This window comes from Pezoporus flaviventris, unplaced genomic scaffold, assembly GCF_033815535.1.
Source record: "Pezoporus flaviventris isolate CSIRO_AGI_PZ_B2104156 unplaced genomic scaffold, CSIRO_AGI_Pfla_v1 ptg000045l, whole genome shotgun sequence".
NCBI lineage: Eukaryota > Metazoa > Chordata > Aves > Psittaciformes > Psittacidae > Pezoporus > Pezoporus flaviventris.
In genome coordinates this window covers 30,563,270-30,581,147 of record NW_026892593.1, presented here as the reverse complement: position 1 = coordinate 30,581,147, position 17,878 = coordinate 30,563,270, and the positions used below count along the sequence as shown (strand labels likewise).

The 17,878-nt window shown below is 37.8% G+C and overlaps 1 protein-coding gene across 3 annotated transcripts in view; it reads right to left on the bottom strand.

The window, feature by feature from the left end:
- Nucleotides 1-6,976: 6,976 nt before the first annotated feature.
- Nucleotides 6,977-17,878, bottom strand: part of USP15 (ubiquitin specific peptidase 15) — a 59,734-nt gene continuing 48,832 nt past the window's right edge. For 2 of the 3 annotated variants that reach the window (XM_061467823.1, XM_061467824.1), the window contains 13 exons: nucleotides 17,481-17,639; nucleotides 16,836-17,060; nucleotides 15,141-15,224; nucleotides 14,956-15,050; nucleotides 14,584-14,772; nucleotides 13,624-13,739; nucleotides 13,219-13,494; nucleotides 12,838-12,908; nucleotides 12,347-12,462; nucleotides 10,993-11,142; nucleotides 9,859-9,962; nucleotides 9,205-9,293; nucleotides 6,977-8,899 (listed from right to left, as the gene is read on the bottom strand). In XM_061467823.1, the coding sequence (XP_061323807.1) occupies nucleotides 8,714-8,899; nucleotides 9,205-9,293; nucleotides 9,859-9,962; nucleotides 10,993-11,142; nucleotides 12,347-12,462; nucleotides 12,838-12,908; nucleotides 13,219-13,494; nucleotides 13,624-13,739; nucleotides 14,584-14,772; nucleotides 14,956-15,050; nucleotides 15,141-15,224; nucleotides 16,836-17,060; nucleotides 17,481-17,639 (1,860 nt within the window). In that variant the 3' untranslated portion in view covers nucleotides 6,977-8,713. Of the gene's footprint in view, nucleotides 8,900-9,204; nucleotides 9,294-9,858; nucleotides 9,963-10,992; nucleotides 11,143-12,346; nucleotides 12,479-12,837; nucleotides 12,909-13,218; nucleotides 13,495-13,623; nucleotides 13,740-14,583; nucleotides 14,773-14,955; nucleotides 15,051-15,140; nucleotides 15,225-16,835; nucleotides 17,061-17,480; nucleotides 17,640-17,878 lie in introns of those variants that run through there. The other variant, XR_009745962.1, reaches the window with a different exon arrangement.

Here is a 17,878-nt window from a genome sequence, read left to right as displayed (position 1 = left end):
ATTCCAGTGCCTCACCACCCTTACAGGAAAGAATTTCCTTCTTATATCCAATCTAAACTTCCCCTGTTTAAGTTTTAACCCGTTACCCCTTGTCCTATCACTACAGTCTCTAATGAAGAGTCCCTCCCCAGCATCCCTAAAGGCCCCCTTCAGATACTGGAAGGCTGCTATGAGATTTCCACGCAGCCTTCTCTTCTCCAGGCTGAACAGCCCCAACTTTCTCAGCCTATCTTCATACAGGAGGTGCTCCAGTCCCCTGATCATCCTCGTGGCCCTTCTCTGGCCTTGTTCCAACAGTTCCATGTCCTTTTTATGTTGAGGACACCAGAACTGCACACAATACTCCAGGTGAGGTCTCACAAGAGCAGAGTAGAGGGGCAGGATCACCTCCTTCGACCTGCTGGTCACGCTCCTTTTGATGCAGCCCAGGATACGGTTGCTTTCTGGGCTGCAAGCGCACACTGAAGCTGGCTCATGTTCATTTTCTCATCAACCAACACCCCCAAGTCCTTCTCCGCAGGGCTGCTCTGAATCTCTTCTCTGCCCAGCCTGTAGCTGCCCATATCAAAGGATGAATACGTGTGAATTTCGTAGATAACAGTGGCATAGTTAATACAGCATTTCTAGAAGTTGTATTCAGTATTTCACAGGCGGGAGCCCCTTTCTGGAACACACTCCCAAGGCACGGTAAATGGGCTTCTTTGTCCCCTCTTACCCAGTGCATTGGTGCGCTCTTGGCTGGCTGCTGGCTGGAGCACAGGAAATTCCAGGTCTGAACATTCACTGCTCCAGCTGAGAGCCAGGCCCTGGAGCCACCGAATGGATCGTTAAATGGAATGCGAAACTTGTTCAGCCAGTCTGAGACCTTATTTCCCTTTGGCGGCATGGTGATCAGTAGATTCCTATGGCTGTTTATTTCTAGGGGCCTCACTTCCTTCTACCAGTCTTAACTAGCAAAACCATGCCATGATCTAAGATCTGCTAAACAATTTAGTTATAAAATTAGCCGTTAACATGTACCAAGTATTGACAAATTCTTTACCAGATGGGTGTGCTCCTTGTCTGTCTGGTGGGCTTCAGTGTCTAATTTTATTGGAGGCAAGATCATAGAAGGCAAGAATCAGCCTTTCCAAAGAGTTACAGCAGGGTTTCAAAGAACTTGACATCCAATTGTTTTTCCCCTTCAGAGCCTTCCTCTAACACAGGTCCTGCTCTCAAGGCATTATCCAATACTTGGACACAGAAACTGCAGTTGTCTAGATAATGACTAGGTGAGGACTCACGTTAAATATAGTTCGGTTCTTCTATTACTGTCTTATTTCAGAATGTCTTCATAATGTGGTGGAATCACCTCTAGATTGTTCCCTTTCTAGTGGTTTTCTGTATCTTTCAGTAAGAAGTTAAATCCATTGATAGGAACGAAATTGCTTTCTTTTCTTTCCCTACAAGGCAACCCACATCTATCAAGGACTGCAATTCTCAGTTGCCTGTTAGTGACTTTTGCAGTAATTGCTTTTCTTTCTAATCATAGCACTCTGCTTTTCTTAGAATGTATTTGAAGTCCTCTACCATCTCCTTAGTAGCGTTCTACAGCTACTTTCTCCTTCCATTTGTCTTTTCTACTCATACAATGTAGGCTTTTCCATACTCCCGCTCTTGTCTTGGTTGCGATTTGTTGTTTTTACATACATTCACAGTTCTGCACGATTTCTTCCTCTCTGCCATGAGTTCTTCTGCTTTTGTCTCCTACTGGTGTGAAGTCCCATTGGGTTACTCGATACATCTGTTCTGGAATGGAGTATGGAAATTTCAGTCTGGTTTGTTTCCTTCTATTTTTAACTGCACATTTGTTCACAGAAGTTTTGGGAAGCTTTTCTATTGGTTAAATAAATTAAGGTTTGTGTGGGCTTTTTATTTCAAGAAAAGAATATCATGTCTGTCAAATTCTAATAATATTGTCAAATACTCCTGGGAAAACAGGACAGTATAATCCATCACACTTGATTCTACAGCAGCAATCTACATCGTAAAAATGAGCTTTTCTACATGATAATCTCAGACTGAGCCTAGTGTTAACCAGAAATCCAACAATTACAGAGGATAACCAAATTCTTCCCATAGTAAGTAGTTCTACAAACTTTTTTATTTATCTCTTCATCTTTGCCACCTTATCTGAAAAATATTACAGAAATGCCTAAGGTTATGTTCCCTGAAGGTAACTCTAAAGGCATTATTTCCTATCTAATTTCTTCCAGTTGTGTAAAAATAAGTTAATTCAACGATTCTGGATAGTTTATGAAGAAAGTTCTATTGTCTCCATCCCATCAGTGGGTAGTGATTATTGTGTATTATAGATATCTATTCAGAAATCTGAAATGCTTATATTATACTTGATCAAAACATTTCTGATTACTGTATTGCCCAACTGTAGTTCATTAATCTAAAATGTCCACAGCAATTTTTTATTATTTGAGAATTTGGAAAACAGAAGAATTTTAGTATTTGAATGATTTTATTTTACAGTGAAACCAAAACCCATTCACACAGTGTCAGAGGCCAGAATCCCATTGGTGGAAGAAGATTTAAAGCAAGCTGTGAAGATCAAAGTGCTGTGATTGATAGTCCTAGTCTACTTGTTGCAATTGTGTCCAAATCTAGGTCTCAGCTCTACAAGTTGTATTTAGGATCCACGTCACACATGGCAAAGTTATTCAGGACATCAGTCTCACCGTAAATGGGTTATTCAGACGCTGCATTTAATTCATCGAGCAGCTATTAGGTAATGCGAAGTTAGTCAACATGAGTAATATGTTTGATTTGGCAAATGGAAGTACAGAGTTGCAATGGTGTATAACTTTTATTGACCTGTTGACTTGCAACTGAATTATATTAGGGTTTACGAAAGCTGTTGTTTCCCCATTGGGATGGGGGGAACAGAACTCAAATAGAATCCAAGTTACCTTTTCCTCTTGTGCAGCAAATTGACCAAGGAAACCAGTCCTATGTGAGCAGTCCTAAACAGTGTATTTTGTACCACTGAGAAGCACATCTGAGTTGGCAGATGTTCTTTGTATTTAATAGATGATACATCGTAATTACCGTCCCGTCTGTTTGCAGACTTTCTCCTCCACTGAGGCGCACATCTACACAACACCCACAGCACAGTGTGTGTTTTATAACATTGACAGATGTTGAAAACAAGCGTAGCTCATCCGAATTCTTTTCAGACGCCCTTTGCTGCATTCTGGAAGACACCTTGGTGCACTGTGTGCAGGTTTTAATTGTCATTTGTGAGGAACCATGCATTTTCAACAGGGGCACGCGTGAACCTTAACAGAAGCGCTGTGCTTCAACAGAAATTGTCATGGAAAAGCAGGGTGCTCTTCCAGCATCACAACGACAGATGGAAAAGGGAGATGTGTGTTTCAGTTTAGGAGGTAACTGGCAGGGAGAAGAATTACTTTAAGGAAATGACAAATCCAAGAGGTCGTGCAGCTGGAGTTCGTAACAGCTTCCTGAGTTCAGATTAGTACAAATGGTGCAGGAAGGGAAGAGAAATCATGCCGTTTTCTACCCTGAAACAAGAGCGTGGGGTTTAGTACTATATTAATGAATTCTTGTAACACTAAAGAGCGAAGGCCTTCCTCAAACTGGAGCAAATACAGATTCAGACCTTCATTCAAAACTTTTAAAGTGAGTTTTAAGTGGTGCCAGTAGGCCTGAAGAGGAAGGACCATTCCTCTGACAGAACAGGGTACTTAGGGACTCACAGATCTCAAAGCCAAGGCAGATGGCTCAGACTAAGCCTCCATCCCAGCAGGGGAAGGGTTATTATCTCAGCTGCTCCCTCCTTAGCCCAGGCAAGGCGGGCACCCAGTTAACATCGCACCCATCACTCTGCTCATGGTTCTGCTTGTTCTTACTTCTTGTTAGAAAGTAATTGCCTAAAAGGCTCCCACACTGATCTCAACTCAGATTGTCCGGTTTCAACTTTGCGGCATAAGTTCTTTGCGTGTTTCTCTCCAGTACACCCTGCATACAGCTATCTCCCCGCTCATAAGGGGTCACACGAAAATCAAGGCACTTCTGAATAGTCTGTCTGAGAAAATGATTCCTTTTATATCTGTTACCGCAATTAATCTAATTGGGATTGTAGCTTTTTTTAAATCTATGATGTCTCCCATGTCACAGTCTGAACTTCTAACAGGTAGTACCTCAAATGGTGTGTTTTCCCAGGATCCTTCCCACAGACCGGGCAAGATTAAGTCTTATTTCTGCTTATGTATCCAAAGAGAAGTTCTTATGCCCGTGTTTCACATCAGGAGCTCATTCTGAATTGCTTATCCACTAGAGCTGCATGGGATTATTGGTACTTACTACCTCCCACCTTCTGTAGCTATGATGGGAGTATTTTACACATTGAATAGAAACAACCAAGTGTCACTGACTTCTCCAATAACACCCTTATTCCACAGTGATTTCCTAATGGGAACTATTGTGAGATTGTTGGCTGGTTCCTAAACTTTGTATTGGGTTATACTACATAATACCCATATTTTGAGGAGAGTAATTCAACACTTAAGGTTGCTTATCACTTAAGGTGATAATAAAGTGCCAAGCACTTAAATAATTCTAGGTGTACTTATATCACAATCTTTACCGTCTTTTGCAGTTGCTGCCCTCTCCCCCAAAGTAACAGAACTTACTTTACATAAAACCATACTGACTGTTGCGAGTCCTGTATAAGCTTTTACATTATTTGGGCCAGGATGACTGTTCAGCTACCTGGCATATAGTAACCCAGTTCATTCCCTAGTTAATGGGATAAATTGGTCATAAACCTGTCACACGTGGGCTCTTCTGGGCTTCCCGTGCTATATCAAGATTTAACTTCTTGTCAGTAAGACAGGCCTCGCTGCCTGCCACAGGATCTAGGAACTAAGAAAGGGGAAGCGTTTCAACACTTAACCCCCCAAGGAAATAGAACTAAAAACTCTGAAAAGAGCAGTTTTCCTGCAGACCTGGAATATGCTGCTTCTGTCAAATATATTCATATTCATTGTTTCACTACATTTATAATTGTTTTCTTCATCCAAGTAACCGGTACTTAGAAACAATGAGAAACCATACCCTGAAATTAGACGTCAAAGAAGGCTGCATGGTTTTTGGCGAAACCTGGTGGGTTTGCTGATCTTTGCCTGCCATACTGACTTCATGCTAAAGATTTCAGAGAGCTTAAGAAATTGCACTCTGTCATGCAGTGCTAACTTGCTGGGAAAGCTAGAAGGGGTTGTGGCTTTCCCATTAGCAACTAGCTGTAGATGCAGATGTTTCCACATCGTCTGGCAGGGTAATGTCTGACAGCTTTTCTCATCTGCCATCTCAACTGTAGTTGCAAACTTCAGTGTGCCAGGAAGGCAAGTAGGACTTTAATTGAGTGGATGATAGAAGAGATCAGGGAACTGATCTGCACCGAAGCATCCAGAACGCTGTCTGAAGCTAACTAAAACAAGAGGTGGTGGGCAGTCTTCACCTCTCCTTCCCTCCCAGCCAGGCTTTAAGTGACTTATTGCTGTCACAAAATACATGGGAGTAACCGGCATTGCAAGCTGTCTTCTGCCTCCTACTCTGTTTTGTTTCTGCAAGTTTCATATTAACAAGGTTAAGTGTATCTTATCAGTTTGGGGTTTACGCTGGTACCATCAAAACTCCTGCTGTTAATGTAAACGACAAAAAGAAAGCACAGATTTTTATCAGACATAACTCATAGAAAAAGATGTGAGGTCCCTCTTTCTTCTGTAGATAAACCACTAGTTCAGCGACAATAACTTTTGATAGACACCATAAGGCATAATATGCTTTCTGTAGCTTTAAATATGTCCACACTGGATTAATGAGATGAATTATTGTATCTTTTGTGTGGATACAGACTAGTTTTACAGAACTCACAACTTGGCTGAATTCCCAGAACCTTTGAGACAGTCACTTAGAACTGTTACTGATCTTGGTATGTGATTAGGAAGCTGGTTACACAAACTGGGTGTGTGCAATCCTTGAGGTCAAATTAACAGTAACAGAAATTAGAAACTAGGTGTGTAATTTCTTCCTAACCTTAGATCAATACTACTACTACTACTTAGATCAGTACCATTTTAAGCTCTATCCAGATGATCCAACTATTAGTAGGTAAGTACATTCCTTCAACCATAGGATCCTATATGTATGTATGTCTGCATTTTCAAAGGGAGAATGAGGTGCATTAGGAGACAGAGTTATCAGATACTAAAACTCCTGTCTACAAACTGTAGAGTGAGACTTTGGTAAGCCAAACCAGATCCTTTGCAAGCAAGTTGTAGGCTAACCCGACACGTGAAAACCAACAGGAGTATGAACGTAGCTGGGCTTTGTGTTATTCATAGAGATGATTGATTCTCTAGGATTACTTCCTTTACTCCACAGATAAATCTCTTCTCTCAAGTGCTCCGATTAAAATAAGCAAATTGAACTCACAACCTAACAGCGTACATAGCTTTGTATTGGGTTATGAATTCCACACCTAACTACAAGGTTTTAAGCCAAAAGCTTGTATCATTTCCCCCCACTATATTGGTTTGTCTAATCTTAAATATATCACCTCAGTTCACCAACCACCTCAGAGTTAGTAACTTCCCATTAGATTATTGCTGTAGTATTAATAGTTATATAACTATCGGTTTAGTATTACTTTTAAAACCTAAGTAATTGGGTTTTATGACAATATCTATGTTTTCTTTAAAGCCTTATAAATGTTTTTAGAGCCAGGCAATGACAGGAGAGAACCCCTTTCATATCTGCTATCTTCTGGACATACTATTAACCTTATTCTGTGCTGGTCATTAAATAGGCATTTTGTAACCAATAACATAAGTCTTAGACAAAGACCACCCATTACACAAGCAGTGCGGGAAAAGCATTTGTAAGAAAATGTAAGACTAAGTAAGGCCTTGAATAGCTTTATTGAAATCTGTATAAATAAACATGCGCATTTCAAATGTAAACCCAAGTGAACTCAAGTGCAGACAAAATTTTAACCTCTGTCATGCAGGAGGTTAGTTTACATTTAAAAAAAAAAGAAAAAAAAAAAAGAAGAAAAAAAGAACTCAAAGCAGCTTTAAAATACCAGGATGAAAACACCAGTTTTAATATCAAGGTATAAAGCAAAGCCATGTCCAACAATACCTTATTTATATCCTGGTCAAATGCAATTTTTTTAAACTTTGTAATGCTAACATAAATAAATAATTTACCAAAATGTGCACTCACAGAGTGAACTTTTATTTACAATACACAATTTATAACCTATTGTATTTGATTAGTTCAAGTGAAGAACATCATACTTTTCTCCTTTTTCTTTTAAGTTATTTGTTTGAACAGTGGGACACAAAGCAATTCTCCAGGTAGCAGATATGTGACGTGTGCCCCTGCACTTAGAGAGCCCCTCGCAAAGGCAGTATTGTATACAAATCATCAATACATTCTTCCAACTAGACCAAAGGGAAAGCAGCAAATTAAAACATGTTTCAAACTTATTTTGGCATCCTGGACCCCTGAATGTAATTAACTAAAACCCAACTCAAAAGTTTGTACGCCTTATATACTGTACAGGTTCTGACTTGAACATGCAAATGCCAATTCTCTTATCATGAGTTACCTTTTCAGATATGCTGTAAGGCTATGGTGAATTCCATCAGGAACACACAAAGAAAATTAACAAGCCTACCTTTAAAACAGTTTTGTTCATTAACAGTTTAAAGGCAGGTTATAGTGAAAAAATCCTCATCTAAGCCCCAATACACAGTCATTACTATGGATACAGAATACTATAAACTCTGACCCTATCACAGAGTAGTTTGCAAGCTGTCAAACTACAAAAACTGGGGAGAAAGAACTTACAGCACGATTTTAGATTTTGGACTGACACCAGATTAAAATTATGCATTTCTTAGAAGCGAGATAACAGGAATTATGTCTGCAGAGTAGATTCCAACAAGCAACAAAGGATACTTACAGTTAATTGAGAAACTTTTTGTTAATGCAGCATGAAATCCAGAACCTGTTCCACAGCAGCAGTAAGATGAACATAATATTCTGGATGCTCAACTATATCACAAAAGGTTAAAACACCTTTTCAAGCTATTTCTTCTATTGTGACCAAATTAAAAAAAAAAAGAGTAAATTTGAGGGAGAAACAAAAATTTGCTGTTTCAAGAAAACTACTGCTTATATATTTATGACATTTTTACTTGTAATCTCTGTGACAGCCTAAAGAACATGTATATATTCATCAGAAACTAAACTTGGCAGTAGTATTCTTGCAGTACTAAGAAAATAAATGTCAGAAGTCCACAGATTTAACATTTTAGTTATTAACTCACATCCAAAACAGAAGAAAACATAATTCATCAGAACAGCAGCAGAAAACTTAAAAGGGGTTTATTTGTGATTTCCTATATATAGCTTGTGAATACAAGACTGTAAATGCATTAGAGACAATTTCTGTTTAAGTTTTTATTGTTTCACTTCAAGTACTGCACATGTTAAAATTTAATAAAGATTTACATTCTGTTATCTGAAATTCCCCATCTCAGATTTTTATTTCTAATTTGGTGGGCAATTTCCCTCTTTCAATAGGTATCCCCTGTAAGAAAGTCTCTTATGGCTTCTAGTTCTTCCATTAGTTAGTGTGCATACAATTTTCATTTTCTATATCATTATCATTTTCATTGCTGTCTTCATCACTTTCTAGTGGGATGCCTGTGGCAGCTGAAGCACCTTGTTTAGTTTCCCGGTCAAGAGGAAAAAAGCCAGTTCCACTGATCGTGTCCTGTCTCTGGTAGAAGAGCACATATGCTGCTTTGGACTGTAGAAGAGAGAAGTGTGATATGCTTATGAGACTCCAGCCAAAGCATTTACAATCCAAGTTATCCTTTTTTTTTCCTCTCCTCCCAAGTGTACAAAGTAAAATTACAAAGAAATCCAAAGCTTTCATATAAGTTATTTTTGCATGTTGGAACAAACCATTTTGGTTTTGTGTTGTCCTTTGAAAGAACACAAACTGCCACCTACACATTTACTGCAAGGTTCACGGAATACTCTTCATTTGTCTTCCCTCAAGAAAAGAACATTATCAACAGTCCCGGTTTTAGAAACACAAAAGGTACTTGCCACTATTTGGTCCTCACATGCAGTGGACACGCTACTGTCATCAAAGTAGTACCATTTTCCATCATCCTTATTTTTTGCAAAAGCAGTATCTAGGACAAAAAAGGACAATGTCTGAGGACTCTCATCTTCATAGATGTAACACGATCAGTTGCTACAGTCTGTTACTGTGAAACACTTGACATTTAGCTAACTAAAACCCCACACACTTGTTAGGTTTTTTTTTTTAAGCAAAGAAAGCTTAACCAATAACATTCCCCTTCTTAAAGAGAACATATGGCGACAAGAAACAGTCAAAATCCCTCAATCACTTTTTAATGTTTCCCTCTTCTTTCAAGGAGATGCACAATGTACAAAAATACAGGCAAATAAGACAAAATCAGTTGTAAGAGTACAGTAGCTCTTATAGAGATCTAATGTTTTCTCTTTCCACAATACGCATAGCTATAAATGTAAAAGAACCTAGAATCATCCTTGAAAGCTCATTTCATATAGATTTTTGTGTTAAAACACTCGTGAAAGCATTTCAGGGGGATGAAAAAAATATAATCCCTCAACCAGTAAAAAAGCCATTGATTCAAAGTGATCAGTATTTAACCCAAAATAAACACGGGAAGAAAGCTGACTTTAGAATGAGGATATTTGAAATCGACTTACAATGCCCTCCTCCCATTCCTCCATAATGATTGGAAACAGCAATCAAATTGTAGCGGCAAGGCCCTGCATTGGGATTAATAAGGAACTCTGACATGTCCAAGTCACTGTTTTAAAAAACAAAACAAAACACAAAACAAAACCAAACACACAAAAAACAAACAACCAAAAGAAGGTCATGTTAATAAAATGTTTAACCATTTCGCATTTTGGTGGTCTTTGAGCTCTTTACTTTATATTACCCCCAAGTAAAAGATACACTACACAGTGCGTGTCTCACTCAGTGAGGAGTGGAATAGAAACCAGCAATCTTGGTCAAAACTACTGATAAGCGTTTTTCTATACTTACAGAATCATGGAAAGATTTGGGTTGGAAGGGACCTTAAAGATCATCTTGTTACAACCCCATCTGCCACAGGCAGGGACACCTTCCACTAGACCAGGTTGCTCCAAGCACCATCCAACCTGGCTTTGAACGCTTCCCAGGGAGGGGGCAGCCGCAGCTTCTCTGGGCAACCTGTGCCAGTGTCTCACCACCCTCATAGTAAAGAGCTTCTTCCTAATATCTAATCTAAATTTGTCCTCTTTCATCTTAAAGCTAATCCCTCTTATGCTATCACAATGTGCCCTTGTAAGAAGTCCCTCTAGATTTTTTGTAGGCACCCTTTAGGTACTGGAAGGCTGCTACAAGGTCTCCCTGGAGCCTTCTCTTCTCCAGGCTGAACAACCCCAACTCCCTCACCCTTGTTTTTGTAGGAAAAGTGCTCCAGCCCTCTGATCATCTTCACGGTCCTCCTCTGGACTTGCTTGAGCAGGTCCATGTCTCTCTTATTTTGGGGGCCCCAGAGCTGGATGCAGTACTCAAGGTGGGGGGGGTCTCATGAGAGTAGAGTAGAGTGGGAGAATCACCTCCCTTGACCTGCTGGACATGCTCCTTCTGATGCAGCCCAGCATGTGGTTATCTACTACTACTGTATTTCCAAGTTGATACTTTCCACCTACAAGCATTTTGTTATCAGTAGTTACTGGATACATGCATGGAAGTTGAGAACAAAACCATTTCATATAATTGCTGAATTAAACATGCGCTCTAGTCATGCTTTTACACTTCTAGCACCAAAATACTTAGTTTCTTACTTAATTGGAAAGTCAACCAATGTGTCCAACTTGTCCCTCATGTATCTGCTGTAGGAAAAGCGCTTTAGATGAACAACCAGTACGGGGGGCAGTGACCACAAGTCTAACTTCTTGGTAGCCTGCTGATGTTCTTTACAGTTTGGACAATACCTAAAAAAATATATATATATATATATTTTAAAAACTGCAGTCTATCAGTACACTAAAATACATTACTATAGAGAAAGCCAGTAACTGAATGAGCTGAAATACACACACACTCCATCTTCTGTTACTAATGCCACTGATCTCCCTTCCACTCAAAGCGATATTGTGCAAGCATGCTCACAGTGATGCTTAACAGCATTTTGAACACAAAAGTAGCACCCCCCAGTACAGGATTCCCATCTTCTATAGTAGTTCCTCTACCATTGGTTAAAACACAGCTTTCTGATATTTTGTGAAAAACAAAAAAAAAAAGAGATGAAGGGTTATGAAAATACTTCAGGAAAGCTGACTGTATGAAATGCCATAAATAACAGACAACTGTGGTTCTTCCAAGTTTCAATTGCCAAATTCTTTTGCCTCCTATCCCATTTCACCTGTGACTAATACCCAGGAAAAAAACCAAAAATGAGGTCAGCCTCCTCCCCTCCCAAATAAAGGAGGATCTCTAGTGACAAAGCCTGGAATTCCCCAAAACTTCCAGGTATCCACAAAAGAGAAAGCAGCAGACCCTCTTTTTAAACTTAATTCTGAGCTCCAGGTGTTGATGAAAGTTTTTTAACTGCTACAAGATTCCTGGAGAAGAAGGATCTTATGGGAGCATCCTATAATTGTGAGTAGTCAGATACAACTCCTAACTAATTGTAATTTGAAAGAACCATGAATCAGAAGCCTCCACGAAAAACTTAATGGTTGGAACATGAATTTGAGAGGCCCTACTGACTATAGACATTCACTATCCCACAACCGCGTTGTTTAAGCACACCCCGATTTCATGTATCAATGCAAGGCAAGTTATATATCTACATAAAAAACCCCCTTCAGTATGCACCAAGCCTTCTCATCTCAAAGGAATATGTAAAACACTGCAGTGGATTTGGCACAATGTTATTCATTCACTGTAGATCACAGTTCATAGACTAGCATATCTTATGGATTTACCCTTCCTCCTAATTCTGAATGCACTAATTCTCTCCCATACAAACATAACCTTCTGTATATGGTAATGATTTCCAACTATGCCTGAAATGACTTCAAGATTCAAAATGCCATTAAATCAGTTAAGTATCTCTGTTAATGTTCAAATGTGGTTTGGATTACATTTTGACAAATACACAACAGAACACAATTTTAATTGTTTTGTTCTTACCATGGGTCTTCAGCACCTAGTTTTTCCTTTGTTGTGAACAGCTCAATGCAATCTTTTAATTTCACAAAAGGCTTTTTGGGAGGCTTATATTCCACACTTTCATGTTTTTCAAAATCCTAAAGAGAAGTATTTCTTGAGTTAAGAGAACAAATGAAACAAAACTCATTTTAGTGATGTCGTCTTACTATAAACAGTAACTATAAAGCTCCTATATATGGAAAAACTGATCAGAAACCATTCAAACAAAAAGTTTTCACAGCTTCAGATTTCATTCCCAATTAGTAAGCCTCAGAGTTACTAATTAATTAGATGTGTAAATGAAGTTTATTTATGACAACGTATTTACTCCAAATAATGTGGGGAATTAAAAAACACAAAGCAAAACTTAGCTGTTTCTTTTGAAGACATACAATCCCTTACATTAATTAAGTTGAATTTTTCACATTTAAGTTTTATTAGTGCTGGAAATGGGAGCAACATGAACAGCTTACCTCTGCTGCACTATCATCAAAATATCTCTTCTTCAATTCAGGATCCCAATCCAAAGCAAGGAAAGATCTTTCTAAGATTAAAAACATGTTTTCTTTTAATATTATTTCTCACTTTACAGGAAATTGCATTAACTTTGGACAAACACTCTTCAAAATAAACAATGCTAGCATGAATTTAAGATTAAAAAGAGAAGCACACACAATTTTTGTATTTTTATGAGTTAACTGCAGTAACAAATTCATTATTTATACAGAATTTACTACTGGATAGGAAGATATATTGAATAGCACAACGAGAGAACAAAACACTATTCTATGGAAGTGGAGTCAGAAAAAAAGTATCAGAATCAAGTGCTGCCCCACGTGTTCCCCATGACTTACCGTCAAGCCTAGGTTGCCTGTCATCAAATCTAATATGCCTGGTATCATCTTTGATGTAGTTTATGTCAGTATTGCCTAAATTATTGAACTGGAATGTAAACAATCGCTTTTTGTGTCCCATGAGTGGTTGACCTTTGCAAGTATCCTCAGTACATAATCCATTTTCGGAATCATTGTCACCTCCCACTGAGTCTTCTGACTGGCTGTTTTCATTCTCTGAGGGAAGTTCCTGATCCTGGCTGGATTCATCATCTTGTTCATCTGTTTCCATTTCACCTGAAACAGTCAGAAGAGTAAGGAGGAAGAAATTAAGTAGAAGAATAACTACTGAAGGACACTACAGATTTAACTTCAGTCTCAAATTGAAGACAAAATATTAAACAATTTTAGATATTCCAGTCTTACTTGGAGATCCTTCTTCATGTATACCATTCGGGCCGTTACCATTGATACCACGGTCCTTACAGCAATGTAGGGTTCCTTCAGTGTCCTCACTTTCGGTACATGTTTTTACATATCGACTAAATATAAAAAATTAAACAATAGTTAGAACCAACAGATTTTTAAGTATTTGCATTCTTCAAGCCAAAAAACCCAATGGTTACAGCAAATCTTTTATAGTGTACCATATTCCTGCACTCCTTTCTGATTTAGTCAGAATAAAGAGTTTCATTGCCTGATGTGCACTACTACAGGTACATCTGAAATTCTGCTTGCCTTTTGGCAGTTACTTGATTTTATACAACGTAATTCTTTGTTATTAGTCTGCTTGTCCAGTATTCAGTTCTTTAACTGTCCTTTAACCGTATTTTTTTTTACACAAGAAAATTAGTCCACTTACAGAGGAAGTTACACCAACAGAAAGTGAAGCACGAATTTAAACTGGATGTTAAATGATTCTAATTTCTTCCGCATAATGACACTTATTCCAGTCTAGTTTCAGAAAGTATCTAACCATGTACTTTCACAACATAAATTCGCATATGCACTTGTATGGTAGATACAGGTGTTAGAATCACAGCAGACTAACTGACAAAACACTTCCATTTTACTAAATCTTAACAAACAGCTATGTATACAGCACAGTTAATTCCCCCAAACTGACAATACACATTGACTCTCTACTCTCTTCTCAAACAGTTTTTGGATGAAGTCATGCTAACAAAAAACAAATTAAAATCCACATTAGTTCATTCTCAAGTGGCTAAACATTTAGATTTAATACACATAACAAAAAGCAAATAAAAGACTAAGTACTCAAATCTATTCAGTTTGTAAGCAATGCATGTAAACACAAGTTCCTACTGATTAAAACTATTAGCATTATTCATAGCAAACATGTTTTTCTTTAAACAGTAACCTTACCACATTCTTAGCAGCAGCAGGTTATACAGTTTATCTTCAGTATTGTTTCTAGGCACTGCTATGAGAAAAGGTTGACCAAAGAGTGAAGAACCACTATGGCTGTAGCTAGTGTACCTGCACTTTTCCCTTAAACAAACAGGAATAATAACTTGTTCTGTATCTTCTGTTCTATTGATAGCAATTTCAAATCTAAAAGAAATACAAAGGACAATATCATTTAAGAGGCTATAAAGGGAATATAATTAAAAAAAAAAAAACAAACCCCCCAACATTTGTTTTCATCTTATGTCTACCATTTCATCTTACGTCTACCATTTCATCTTTTGCAAACAACAAACTGCAAAGATACATGAAGCACGTATCTACACTTACACATAAATGTCGTCACGTTCCATAATGCTACTCAGATTTTCATCCATGCCAAATATCCTGTGGAACCTGTGATTGTATATATCAGTAACAATCATCTAAAAAGGAAATGGAGTATACATCATTAAATCAGGTTAGTATGTGTTGAAATGTTCATTGTTGTGCTTCCTATAAGAAATCACTCTTACCTTATCTGCAGCAACACCAGACAAAGCTGCCAATGCTATGCAAAGATCCAATATATTTCCAATTTTGGGAACAACTACTTTGTACTAAAAAAAAAGAATAAAATGTCACCTTATTTTCTTAAGAGAACAAATATACAAGAGAAAAAAAACAGATAACTTATCACATGTTCAGCATACTTCATGTACTTCTTTCAGATTCTTGAACTTAAGGTGTAAAGTATGGAAATCAACTAATATAAATTCCAAAATCTACTGAAAAAGTAGTAGTTACTTTCACAACTTTACTCATACAATCATGCACACTTCGAACACTACATTTATTAGTTTACACAAAGTTTTTCTTTAATGTTATTTTATTTTCTCCGTAAGACTAACAGCAGCAATCACTTAGATTTCTATTTCAACAGCACCTGCTTATTTAAGCATTTAAATAGTATGTATGCTATTCACCAGATTCTTAAATTTTGAATACAACACCAGTTGTTCATAAAGTATTACTGGGAATAGAAAAGCAATGGTAGACAATGGATAAAGGCTGATTTTAATATCCCATGCAGAGAGAGAACTTGATGATTAACAGTCAAAGAAAACCCCCCCTCTGGCTTCCCTGCAGTTTGCAATGAAACTCCACACAGGACTCTTACCTGTTATTTGCATAATAAATAACGACAGGATTAATTAGAAAGAAGGTATTATAACTTTGCAATTAACTGCCAAGTACAGCATGTGTCTTGTATCTCCTTAAGTCCTACAGTTATTTAGACTCACAAAAGTACTGAACTCGTACTCTTCCCAAAACTCTGTTCATTCCTGCACAGCCATCTCACGTATCACACAGGGTCACCCTCAACTACTGCGTGTCCCTTGTGCAAACCAGTTCTCTCAAGTAACTGAATTTCTAGCAGGCTCATCTCCCAACAGTTAATACACGTCCCGTTACCTCTGCCTTCCTTAATTCATATTGCCTTTGAGAATACTCCCTTTCCCCCCACCTTCTCTCCTATAGTAGTCTGACATTAGGTGTTAAAGGCTTTTTGCAAGTCGCCTAATTGCCTGTGTCCTATTTATTTCCCCTACCTATCCTTGCTTACCCTATAATAAGAACCATTTAATCATGATCTTGTTACTGTAACCTATGTACATTGTTTCATGCTATTCTAAGGGGTGTAAGACCACCTTCCTAAAAAAAAATACTAATTAAAAAAAGGCAAAAGAGATATTCTTTACAAATAAATCTCATGTGAAATTATTTATTTTGACTATTAAGTGGTAGCACAGAAGAATTCAGGACTGCCTAATATACTTAGTCTGGTTTTTTTTTGCACCAGTTATTGCCAAGATTTGCCTTCTGAGGCTAAGAACTGAGAAATTAAGTCCGGATTAAGTGTGTAAGTATTTTAATAACCATGCAAATTATTAAAAGCAACACTAAAATAAGAAATGAAGACAGCATATATTTTAAAAATTAAGAAGCCTTTTTAACATAACCATAAAGAAATTATCAATATCTTCTTTGAAACTGATAGAAACATGAGAAGGTATGTATAGCCTTCCTCAGGCTTTCTAAGTGGGATTTCAGAACACTAAAGCTGGCTGGATTTGCTGACTGTACTTATACATTTAATATAAAGCAACTCAGATTCATTGTTAATGCCACATGAATCAGGAATTTTGTACATAAATTTAGAGGCTTACCTGCATAGGTTTTGCAAGTGGATCCATTCTAACTAAATAAACTTCCAAAGTGCGCTCTTTTTTCATGGGCAGTGGAAGTGTCAAATAACAAAAGGGATCAAAGGTTACAGATATCTTAGCACATTCAGGACAAACCAGGGTGGATTTAAAAAGGCCGTGAAATATATCTACGATGATGGAATCATTTCTTTTTAAATGGTTTTCCCAGGCTTCTTCAGCAACCACCTGTAATGAAAGCATGACCTGGGTTATGACAACGTAGTAAGAAATGAATAGTGAGAATTATTAGTGAGACTGAATTACCTATATGCTTGTAACTCAGTGTTAGAAGAGTTTTCTTAAAGCAAGAGTACTGGAGAAAGACAGAATGCTGCATAGTGTAGGTATAATAATAGAACAACAGAATGGAAATTGTTTTTCCAACTCTTTTAACACCCTTCCACCCCACCCAATTGTCTTCTGAATAACCTGAAATTTACATAGGTATTTGAAGATCTCCATTTTAAGGTCTTGCCTTAATTCCTGAAATCTCTTCCAGAAAAAGCCACACATGATCAGTGCCCCAACTTTTCGAAGCACAATCATGTAGAAGTATCTTGCAATGTACAGCCTTGACTAAAACGAAGATCAACACCAAAACACTACCTTGTCTGGCCTCCCATCTGCATCCTTTAACTGAATGTACGGTTTCTTCCTAATTCGATTCAAATCCTCATGTAATCCATCCAAGAGAAAAGCCAGTAGCTCTTGACAGTCTTGTTGCTGATAACCAGAAAACTGTGGTGCAAATCGTCCCACTTGTGTCTAAAAAAAAAGTAAAAACACAAATACTTCTGGTACCTTAATTGTTATAAAGAATACATACTTCCAATATGCCACAAAAGAAAGCTGAAAAGGTAAAATGTGTAAAGTTATAAAAGACAACCTTTTCAATGGAGACAGGAAGCCAAAACTAATTCTCAAAAAACAAGGCACAAGGGCAGTTCATAGAATCATAGAACAGTTAGGGTTGGAAAGGACCTTAAGATCATCTAGGTCCAACC